General features: G+C 45.2%; 1 protein-coding gene across 1 annotated transcript in view; it reads right to left on the bottom strand.

Moving 5' to 3' along the window:
• LOC137154943 (ovostatin-like) overlaps positions 1-12,014 on the bottom strand; it is a 48,994-nt gene that overhangs the window by 12,150 nt on the left and 24,830 nt on the right. Inside the window, 11 exon segments of the mRNA XM_067550787.1 lie at positions 789-954; positions 2,128-2,202; positions 2,848-3,004; positions 3,425-3,506; positions 3,897-4,073; positions 5,826-5,909; positions 7,287-7,338; positions 8,361-8,482; positions 8,855-8,981; positions 9,940-10,168; positions 10,674-10,770. Of these exon segments, the coding sequence (XP_067406888.1) occupies positions 789-954; positions 2,128-2,202; positions 2,848-3,004; positions 3,425-3,506; positions 3,897-4,073; positions 5,826-5,909; positions 7,287-7,338; positions 8,361-8,482; positions 8,855-8,981; positions 9,940-10,168; positions 10,674-10,770 (1,368 nt within the window).

The raw sequence follows: 12,014 nt of genomic DNA, 5'->3' as shown, positions 1-12,014 counted from the left end.
GCTGGGAAAGCAAGGGAGGTGTTAAAAAGAAACAAACATAGGCCATAAACTGACCATGGCCAAGATGTGACCCTGCTCCCTGCCCCTCCCAAGGGGTACAAAAGGGATTGTACTAAAGCCCTCAGATACAGACCTCCCGAAAAGGAACATGACCATATATTGGAAGGGGTGGTACCAGGCTGTGGGTGGGGACTACAGGTATAATTAAGACTATCAGGAAGGAGAGGGTGTTTCCATCAGCATACAGAACCGTGGTCGGGAAAGAGGACGTTCTATGGGCTTATAGAACTAGGACTGGGGGCAAGGGGAAGGAAAGCAAGCTCTGTTAGCGTATAGAGAAATAAGCCCAGCTGGTGTGAAGGGCTTGGATACGGTTATGGTTTTAAAAGCTTGTCAGTGTAACCCCCAATAAACCCTTCATGGCATGCCTGGAAATTGGACTCTGGACTGTTTCTTTCTGGCAAAGAGTGTCTGGGAACTGAGAAGGGACAAAGTGGGGGAGCCCTAACAGAGGGCCCCTTCAGTATGTAGAGGGGAGGGTTAACTTGGGCTGTGTGTTAAAAACAAAACCACAGATCCTCACAGCATCTCCATTTCAACTAGGGCCTGCCTATCTCCCTATGTATTTCTAACGAGTCAAACGCCATGATATTATACAATTTCCATGGTAGATCTAGAAACCACGGAGACGGTGTCTGAACACAGGAATTAAAGGTGGCAGTATCATCTAGGTAGGCCCATCTGCCATCAATGCCAATGTCCCAGAAAAAAAACTAGGTGATACTCACCAACTTTCTTAGCTGATTTGTCCAGCTCCTTCAAGAAGAAGTCACATTTCCCTTCATTGCCAACAAGGCAGAAGAGATAGGCCAGGAGTGCCTGGATGTAAACGTTGCTGATTTCCTCTCCAGATGCAGCCTCCAAGCAAAACAGGCCATTTCGGACCACGGGGTGCTATCAAGAAATACATTAGATCTGGGTGTGCGTGCAGGACGTACATCTGCACCCAGCCAAATGTTTCTGTTCCAGAACATTCCAGGCTCACTTTATCTAGCCGCCATCCCTGCAGCGAACATGGAACCATCTAGTCCCGGAGAGACTGCAGGAGGGGCAGCGTGAAATCCCTGGAACAGGGATTTTCAGACTAGGGACACATCATAAAACAGGAGTGGCCTTTGGTTTCATTATTGATGCTAAAGTTTCAGTGTAACTGAGAGCTCATTTTGTCTCTCTTCCAGCCCACTTCTCCTGCTTAGCTCCACAAGAAGTTATTAATCTTCTAGTTACAATATCACAGTCTGTAGTTATGGAGAAACTCAACATTATGGGCCAGAGTCTGCTCTCAGTGCCTCCAGTGTCAATCCATTGACATCTATGGTGTTGTCTTAGATTTACACCGAAGTAAATGAAGTTACACCAAGGTCACGGAGATCACAGTTTGAGTCCTTGTCTTCACTGCAGCAGAATATAAGCCAGGAGGAAGCAAGCCCCTCAGATGCAAAGAGAACTCATTGTAAAAACTGTATGGAAAATACAAGTCAAGAAGTCTGACATGTTAGGATCTAAGGCCCAACCTCTGCTCTCCATTACACCAGCCACTGTAAAGCAAGACACAATTTGTCTCTTGCTTTAATGGACTTGTACATTTTTAACAGGTTGCAGCATGTGTATCATTCATCAGAACTGGAACTTCCTCCACCTCGCCACTTAGTCAGAGATGCAGGAGTTAACAGGCCCATCCGCATGTTTCATGGGTTTGCCCTGAGCTTTCTCCTCGTCCCGAGTGACCCAGGTTTTAGGAGGAGACAGAATACAAGGAAAAGTGCCCGGTGAGTTTGCAGGGATGTCCAACATTTCATTTACTAAGAAGTTACGCTGGGCCATATACTGCCCTACACCCACGCAAGCACTGCTCATTGCTGGCAGTGGAATTTCTGCTTGAAGACGGGGGGTAGTATATAGCCTCTTTTCTTTATTAACAGCAACTAATGCAAACAAACATTCCATGCAAACATGTCCCTGTGGGCCATCACTTCCAGCACCCAGGCAATTTGCAGCAGATTCTGGGGCCAAGCCAATTAACTGAAACCAATTACAGCAGGACAACCATAGTGAAGGAATCCTTACCGAGCTGGGGAGTCCAGCCTCAACCAAAGCTGTGGTGATGTAGGTTGTGAGTGAAAGTTCGTCATCGACGCCTCCCTGAATAAAACACACAACAGAGCTAGTCAGTCCAGAGTGCGGGGGGAGAGAGGAGGCAGCACCTGCTCCTCCCTTTCGACTATTTGACTGACTTACCCCATCAGCAGGGTTCCCATAATGTGTTATTACCCTGCTATGTCTGGACAGAGAGTTCAGGAGAGCAGCTCTCAAATGATCACCAATGTGTGCTGGTCACATGGGACTGGCTCTGCTTCTCTCTTTTGAGCTGCTTCTACTGCTGGCCGAGTTCTTACAATGATGAGGCTGGCCAGCTATGGAAGCAGTTCTTAAAGCAGAAGAACGAGCCTGGCAACCTCTAAGCGGGGGCAGCTGCTTGCCTAAGAGGATGTGGGAGAGGAGCTCCTAGCTGACAGCATGAAAAGAGCTTCCTCGACTTCATATTTCTGTAGTGACTGGGGCAGAGTGTAGGAGTTGGAAGATCAGGGAAAAAGAACAGATTTGTGAGATCAGAGATAGTCTTTGGCAAATGAAACCTATTAGACTTCAATATTATTAACTGTACATCTGAAGAGCTATCCCAGTGGAAGGGAGGGAATTTGGGATGAAAGATGCTATTTGGTGGCAGTAAAACCGTGCTTTCCCAGTGGCAGGACTGGACTTTGGCAGGGAGCAGAAATAGGTCACCTTCAAGGCATTGTTGAAGAGTTTCCCAACACTCTGGAAGCAGCCGTTCGACTTCTGTTTGCTTGAGAGCCAGATCAGAGTTTGGGATTGGACATTGTCGTCGATATAGATATTGGGCTTGGCTTGTGCAAAAGACTTGTATACGAAGGCAGTGAGCCTGCCAGGGAACAACAAAGATAGAAGTAGTTACCTGGAGTCTGAAGCAGCAAAACTCAACTTAGGCCCCTTCCCCTCCTACACAGAGGCCATGATAGGAAATGAGCGCCACACAATGGGATATAACTGTTTATTTTATCGGTCTGTAAAGTGCTGGCTTTGTGTGTGTGTGTGTGTATGATTCTGTCTACTCAAGCGGGTGAGCCTACAGAGAAGAAAAAAGGGACATCCTGCCAGCAGCAGCTAAGAGAGTTCTCCTTTAGCTCCAGTGTTAGAGACGTTTGTTCTTAAAGCTGGAGCACTAGAGTTTTAGTCCCTGCTTTTTATGTGCATATTCCATTTATATAGTAAAAAAATTTCTTTCACAGTAGCTCATTGCTTCATTATAAGCTTAGGCCTTAGCCAACTTCCCAGCTCTCACCATGTGTTTCCTTCCAGGTCTCTGGTCCCAAAGACACTGTAGGATCCATCCGGGTGTTTATACGACAGCTGCTTCTGGTACCCTGAAACACAGAGGAGGAAATGTTCTTGATTGAAACCCACAAAATCCCATTTTTATTTGCCATCAAACAAATCCAGAACCTCAGACAGGTCAAATGGGGAAGTTTAAGAAGGGGAAGGAAAAGGAAAGATAAAAAGGAGTGAACCTCAAAGAAGGGGAAAAGGTGGGTCATCGGAGGAGATAGAAGCAGCGGATGACAAAAGAAACGAACAATTTCAAGCAGAACTACCAATATATCTGCAGGAGCAAGCCAGTCAGCAGGGTATCACATGGCAGCTACATGCTTCAGTTCGCTTAGTTAAAAGAAAAATGTGGAGCTACCACATTTACTCTGTAGAATATGCCATCATTGGAGACTGGAAGGTGTCACATGTTAAGGAGAGGCCCTCACCGCTGACTAAGTATCCGATGGCCTTGGATTTGGTCTCTTCATTCAGCTGCCCTGTCTTATTCAGATAGTTCAGGACGTAGATGTTGGGGGCGAACAGGACCATGTTCTGCTCCCCACAGCCGAAGGGCATCTGGAGGAGCTGCTGTAGGTTCTGCATGGCTATGCCCAGAATATCGCCTGGGGATGGAGACACAGGGAGTGAGTGTCGCACAGAGCCAACATCAGAGTCTGCAAAACTAATACATACTGCAGAGCAATACACATCATCAATACAATAGACAGAGACCCTCAAGACTCTGGATGAGCTTCGAGAATTAACCCCTGGTTGCAGAGATCCTACCACAGCTTTGATATTTTCTCCATGAGTGCTGACCGCAGGAGGACATATTTGTTCTGTACTAAAAGTAGAGGCCAGGAAAAAACAGAAAAAAAACCAAGAAACCCCCACACGTCATGCTCCTTTGGCCACCTCATCTGCATTTTGTCAGCTAAACTGCGCCAGAAATATCTTGAACATGCCAAACCCCTGCAAAGCTTCAAGTGGCTGCCTTCCCCCCCCCACACACACACCTTTTTTTTTAAAAAAAATAAAAACACTCTCCCTTGAAAGTTTTTTCCCCCCGCCCAGAAAGTTATACCTATCAGTACAGCCTGGGCAACAGACCCCGGACCAGTGAAAATGTAAGAACTCCCAACCCAAAAGGACTAGAAATGAGCACTTTAAAGCTGAAGTTTCTAATCAGTGATCTCCACAGCCCTTGGTGATAGTTGATAGAGAGCGGGCTGCTCACATGCTATGCAGCATTTCTTCTTTATTTCCAGCTGCTAAATTGCATGAAGAGAAAGCAAAATGCATCACACATTTTCCCAATGTTCCCTTTCCGTGTAAGCAATTGCTGTAGTTGCCACAGAGATGGCATGAGATGGTGAAAAGTGATCTGGGTGATCATGAACCAGGTAGGAGGAAGAAATCTCCAGGAGGCAGTCTCTATATTAAAATGCTGCCCTCATCATGAAAAACTTTGGGAATACTTGCTTCATAGCACTTCAATGGAGATTCCAAGTTCCCTTATGGAACACCCAGGAATTGCTTCCACAGCTTTGTACATCCCAAGGTATCAGGCCTTAGAACTGCATGCAAATATTTATTTCAAAAAAGATATTTGGGAAAATATTTATAGGTTTCTAAAATTGTATTAATTTCTCTTTGTTCTCCTTCCAGAGCCTGGATAAGAACTCACAGAGGTCAGATTTTACAGGTGGAGGGATACAAAAGAATTTTAAATTAGCTTTTTTTAAAAACAAGCTAACGAACAAAAAAACACCTTTGTTACAACATTGCTAAAATAGTATTTCTAGAAAGCATGGCATATATAGAACACATATGGCATATATAGAACACATGATGGGATGGGGTGGAGTGACATAATGGGCTTATTGGCATGTTTTGGGAGGACCAGATTAACTCAGTAATGGCTTTGTCACTTGTGAGTAATATAGTTTGATAGATAGGATGGTGGGGTGCAAAGGTTTTATTGGTATGAATTTAGTAGGGGTATATCAGTCATGAGTAGCAAAGACCTCAGTCAATCCAAACAAGTGCCAAGAAAACCCTTTATACCAGTAGTTTTCAACCTGTGGGCCAGACTCCCGGGAGTCCACAGACTAGGTCTAAGACTTCCAAAAGGGTTTGTGTCTCCATTTGAAACTTTTTAGGAGTCTGCAAATGAAAAATGGTTGAAAAGCACTGCTACACCAAAAGAAAGGAATAAAGAGGTATCACCGACATTCAGAACCTGGGTTTCTCCTCTCTGTCTTCTAGTACTGTGAAGCTGGATTATGAATTTAAAAGAGGCAGGAATAAGCCTTATGCAGAAGTTTGCTTATCTTGAGATGCAAGAATTTCAACACAAAACTTAATATATTTACCGATGACAGAGCAAGAGGCTCTGGCTGATCCTTCCACCAAGTTACTAGGCAGCTTCAGAGACACCAGTTCAGTGGCTGCAGTGTCTGTGGGGAAAATACGGGATTAATTTTGATCATTTATATCAGGACTTTGATTATAGCAACAAAACACATCTGGTGAAAACTGAAGGAATGATCAGAAGACACCCACGATGGGGAACAGTATATGGAACCCATTGCTGTCGCCTCTAAGAACATCTCAGTAGTCAGGAGTGAAGGAGACAAAATAAAACCAATACAGAGAAAGCTAGACACAACAGGGCAAATCCTCAGCTGATGTAAGTTACCACACTCCACTGAAGTCAATGCATCTAGGCGAGGCCAGTGCTCACGGGCTGTGATGATAATTGGGGTGGCCAGGAACCCAGGTTGAAGGAGCCTCCTCAGCAAGCCACTTGATATGGTGGGTTAGTGAGGGTCAGAGTCCTCTCTTTTGCTCCCTCTATCACTACCAGGTGATCGTCCAGGGCCTTGACAGAAGCTTGGCAACTGGCCATTCTTCATGCAAGAATCCACTCTAGGGCATCCCTGTCTCTTGTCTGTCTCTCCCACTTCCAGACCCACCTTTGTGAACATCCTCACTGGGAGAAAAACTGAAAAATTAACCTTTAAGGGGAAGACATAATCCAGTATCCCTGCAGGGGAGCCAGGACAGGCTTGAAATGGCCCAGTGAACTATTTATCTTAGGTAGTTTTATGTGCCCCATTACCATAGTATCTGAGCACCTCAGAATCTGTAATGGACTTATCTTCTCAACACCCTGCACTATTAGCAACTGAGGCACAAAGACACTCAGGGTATGTCCACACCGCACACTAAATCCGGGTCTGCAGGACTGTGCTTGAATGTCTACACTGCATTCTATACCTGGGCTTACAATTGCTTGACCCAGGTCTTACAGCTTTGCTAATGCATCCATACTGCACTACTCTGACCGTCTGACTTGGGTCTGCAACTTGATCTGCATCCACACTGCAAAATAACAGGCTTGGACCTGAGTCAAGACCTTGGAGTCAAGGCTTGGACCTGAGTCACAGCAGGACTCAGACTCTAACCCACCCTGAGCAGGCTTTTAAGACCAAAGCCAGTCTGATTTGCATGGGAATACAAGGGGGTCATGGGCTCAAACCTGAGTCAGAGTCCAGGCTTAGTATGCAGTGTAGACATCCCCTAAGAGACCTGCCCAAGGTCACACAGGAGAGGAGTGGCACAGCAGGAACTTGAACTCTCATTAACCAAGTGCCTGAATAGCACTCAAACTACTGGACCATTCCTCCTCACACGTCTAGGTGCCAGCTGCACAGTACCCTCTGTGACCCAGTGAAAGGGGAATGGGTCAGTGATCTACAACATTTTTAATTAATATGCAGGGAAAGAACTTTGGTCCCAGTCAAGTACAGAATTTGGAGAGATGTTCTTACCTTTTGTGCAGATGAGGGAGCTCTGGGTCACCTCCTTTTCGATGCCTTCAGGCTGGTTGGTGCAGGGGAGAGCAGTCACATACAGCACATCAGAATGAATGTTACAGAAGAAAATAGTCCAATGACAGTAATGAAAAAAGTCATCCCCATCCCCATATCTGCACTGTCAAGTAATAAGGAGATTATACCCAGGCTCTAGGAGCCAGACACATCCCTGATGTGGCTGCTACTTCAGGGAAGCTCTAGCCAAATGGTTTTGAGTCCATGTAGTCTTTCCCATTCTCCTTCCCTCTATTACACAAGGGGCTGGGTGAAACTTACTGCATTTCTCTTCCATCTGCTTCAGTTCTCCCCTCTCTTTACTTCCCCCTCCAGACTGCAGGCCCTGAATGTCTCACTCCTTAAGGTGACAGAGGATGATAATATTTCTGCCAGCCAGAGGGCAGCAGTAATAGATGCAGGACTAGTGCTTAAACATGGTGCTGGGTGCTCTATAAATACCTCTGCTTGCTAGTTAGAGAGAGTCAGGTGCAATTTATGGTTAGGAAATGCTGAGCACAGCTGTGGCAGGCATGTGGGAGGTTTCATTTTAATTCTCCTGATCGAACTGCTTCCTGTGATCCATACATATGCTGGACCCTGTCTCAGCTCTGCCAAAGTGCAGGATGCAAACACCATGAATCCATGCACAGGGTATCTTGGTCATGGAGAAGAAGTCCTGTCCTAGTAAGCGGATACATCAGTGTGGCCAGTCTGACCCCAGGCTGGCAAACACAGTAGGCAGGACAAACTCTTCAATTCCGCAGTTAGAAGGGAGCAGGGATTTCAGGGTGGGCTAGTTCACACACTCTGACCATCACATTTACTGAACACTCATCCTCCTAACAACATTCTTGATGGTAGTGGCGTTGCTCCTGAACAGAACACCCACCCGTATCCCAGCTGGCTGACAGTGGACCCACGCTTAGTGGACTTTAGGGCACCTGAAATATTCTGACTTGCTTTCACACATACTTGCTGCACTCTTCATGGGAGGGAGGATTTCAGACACAGAGCCAGAGTTTTCGACTGTACCTCAACCAACAGTGTTCTGAACAGGGTGTCCTTCCATCCGATCTCCTGCATCCCCGATGTTGCGTTGCTACAATCCCCACCGTTCTGCTTGGTCTCGGCAGTAACACTGAACACCACGTCACCTGGGATAACACCCCATAAAGAGAAAAAATTACCTCCATTGCCCAACGTGATTGCTGATGTTAGCAGACTTCTGGCAACTGACCTCTACATGTGACAAAGCTGCACTGTGGAACTCTGTGGGTCAGCTGGTGTGATGATTGTTTAGTCCCCATAGATGAGCAGCCCTGAGATGATGGAGCGCTAAACTCTATAAATGGAAAGGGCCAGGGCAATGCATCTCTCTATAGAGCAACTCCTAAGAAAGCAAGTTGAGGCAATGTGGCTCCAAGCTCTATGGGATGGTGAGATGGATTGTTCAGGGTTGGGCTTTTGGTAACATGAATAGACTAGCATCAGTCACAGACTAGAAAGACAGCTGTGCAGAAACTTACCGAGTTTTTTGGAGATAATATTCCAGACAAAGGTTTTCCTCTCATTGGTGCACACACATCCATTGTCTCCCGTTGGGGAGAGGAGCTGAGCCTGGTAATCCGAGGAATTGGCCAGCAAAATACCAACCTGAGAGCAGGAGAGAAATACGAATGTGGTGCAAGCTATGTCTGACACAGAGAGGGGTGAGCATTACAGGAAGTCCCTTCTGCCTGCCTCCAGTGTGGTATCTAGTGCCACCACTACGGGGCAATACTGTAGCAGGGGATGCTGTGGTATTGGATGAACCATTCTTCAGAAGAGACCTTAAAAGAGCTCCCTTCTGCCTGTCTCTAGTAGCCACCCATAGAGATGTGAAATATACCATGGCAGTAGATAACCTAAAATACAGACCAGCACCCATGACACACTTAACACACAAAGTACTAAGGCCTTCAAGCTGACTTCACAGGAAACTATTGTCTAGGCTCTTTTTTGCTGCTTTATATCGAAGGCCACGAAGGGTTGTTACTTTTTCTTTCAAACATTTTTCTGAATGTTTTTCTAGATTTCTGTGTTTTGTTTCAAGACTACTAGGAAAAGTGGAAAAGGATTATAACACCCAGAAGAGATGGACACCCGAGCAACTGAGATGAGAAGGGACTCTTAGTCAAACTGTTTAAAACTCTGGGGACCTTTTGTTTGGTAACATCTACGTAACTCAGACTCAAACTGTTAGAAGAAAAGCCTTTTTCTGAAAGATTCAAGCACATTCAAGCCTTTGCAGCCCCCACTGAAGACAACAGGATTGTCAAGAACCCTGAAGCATGAATATTGCTACAAACAAACCCACTGTTCTGGTCTCTTCAGCTCCCTAGGGAGGTATGTATCCCACACCCAGGACACAATTCAGTAAGCTCTCTCTCTCTGCTCTGTAGTGGCCCAGAAATCTTGGTGCAACAAAGCTGATTTGCCAGAATACATATAGGTCTTAACAAATTTGCCACATTCTTGCTGGTTTTAGCCACACACTCAGGAATCCTGAAGGGATGTGGTATCTTCCAAGTAAGGGGACACATTTAATCAAAGTGAGGAGCAGAGGAGGTACCCCGATGCATTTGTCCAGGTAGTTGAAGACGTTGGTTCTAAGGAGGCAGTCTTCCCCTCGGGTGATGGAGTAGGGCAGGGTCATGTCAACAAAAAAAGGCTGGTATCCCGTCAGGGAGGCAGGTGCAGAGATACCAAAACCAGCCTCCTTCTCCAGACAGAAGACACTGGCTTTCCATTCGGTGATGGTGTCGGGGATGGTGAATACGATGTTGGCCTTTCCAGTGGAACTAAAGGGAATGAGGCAGAGTGTGTATGTGGAAGAGAGAGGTTTTATATACTTGGGCACTCAGTAGAGACAACGGATTTTGAAAGAGTCAACACTGCCCACGTTCTGCTTGGGGAATTCCCCTGGTTGTCTGAGTGCCCCAAACTCACCACCCAAATCTTGTGAAAAGAAGCCCTTTGAAAATTTCCCTGCATGCAATTTGCCTGAGGTAACATAACAAGTCAGTGGCAAAGCATGGAACAAGACCTAGAGTTCTTGACTCTAAGTCCTTGGCCTAAGACAAGACAATCCTTCCTCTCAATAGCAGAGCCTGACCTGCTGGGTGCATTATTTAGGAACATGTACTGACAACCTTGAACAATATCGCCAGGCAGGGATGCAGGAGGGAAGGGGGGGGGGGGGAAATAACAGGCTATAGGAATGTTCCAAGCCCTTCCTGGTGCCTTTCAAGGCAATAGTGGGGCCTTAAGAAAATAAAAAGAGGAGACAGAATAAGCAGTACTCACTCTACTGAAACTAGATTCCAAATCCATGTCTCAGGGAAGGATCTCCGAACAGTCTCAGTCACGATTCTGCCTCGAGAATCATCTGCAGAGACAGTCTCTGTTAAGGGACAATCGGGAGTTTGGTTAAACCCAGTGCATTTAGCAAAGGTACAAAGGCAGCCTGGCCTTTGCATATACACTTTGGACCAAACTGATGCTCAGTATTTATCCCCAAAACTGGCAAAGCAGGAGCAATGGCAAGCAAATCACTATCCCCACCCCCATACCTGTGTGCCTCAAACTTGTCCAGGAGAGAAAACCTCTAGGGCTAAGCATGGAGTTCTCTCTTTGTTGTCTACTGAGTTCCAGTTATGGGGGGGAGTTTTTGAATGTGGCTAATCATCCAGAATTGGACTATGCCCCACAAGCTCACTTCATATAGGCCACCATATGGTGAGCTAGCTTAGAGATGGGAGGGAAACACTTTTCCCACCCCTCGAATATTTTCAAGAGATCAACTTTTTAATTAATAAACCTTTTTAATTAATAAAAAATTCATGTACTAAATCGTACATTACTTATCCCTTATCCAGGGTCAGCTTAATATTCAAAGTATCTGGATAAAGAGTTCTCTCAATATAGGATGAAAAGTCAAAATCTCATAAAATATTAATGAATTGAAAAAAAAAATTGGTTCAGGACCAACTGAAATGATTCATTTCAAAAGGTCTCATTTTCTTCTTTATCCTTTTTCAGTAAATTTTGAAACAAAAAAGTAATTTCAAATCAGAAAATGGTTTTATTTTAAAATGATGAAATGAAACGTTTTGACAATTTCACAACTTTTCATTTCGGTGTTGTTTTCGAGTCAGGAGAGTGATTGAAGCTGAACCAGTTTCACAACTGGTTTCATTGAAAAATTACCAACTAGCTTCAGAAATCTTTTGGACAACAGCAGCAAGTATGTGCATTTATGTTTCCCCTTCCACCTATGGACCACAGATCTCTGCACGTACTAACCAGTCCCTACAACACTCCCATGAAGCAGGGATTGCAAACCCAGTTTGACAGGCACAAAGGAGGTTGCTTGACTTTGCCAGTGGTCACCAAGAGAATCCAGTGTCAGAGCTGGAAGAAAAACCCCTTGTGTGACCCTTGCATAGTGAATTCACACCCAACACACTACTAAAATGTTTGTTCAAAAGATACCTTGTAAGGTATCATTTGAAATGTAATAGTACACTGGTCATTGATATAATTGTAACATGAATGTGTTAGCCTTATACATGAAGTTATGAATTCCTGGTGTATAATGTTACTAGAAGCTGTGTAAGAAAACAGCCAAGCCTAGGTAAAGGTGAT

This window comes from Emydura macquarii, unplaced genomic scaffold (genome assembly GCF_026122565.2).
Source record: "Emydura macquarii macquarii isolate MOO-44397 ecotype Brisbane River unplaced genomic scaffold, CSIRO-AGI_Emac_v2 contig_1343, whole genome shotgun sequence".
NCBI lineage: Eukaryota > Metazoa > Chordata > Testudines > Chelidae > Emydura > Emydura macquarii.
Note: the sequence above shows the minus strand (reverse complement) of the source record. Positions and strands in the feature narration are given on the sequence as shown.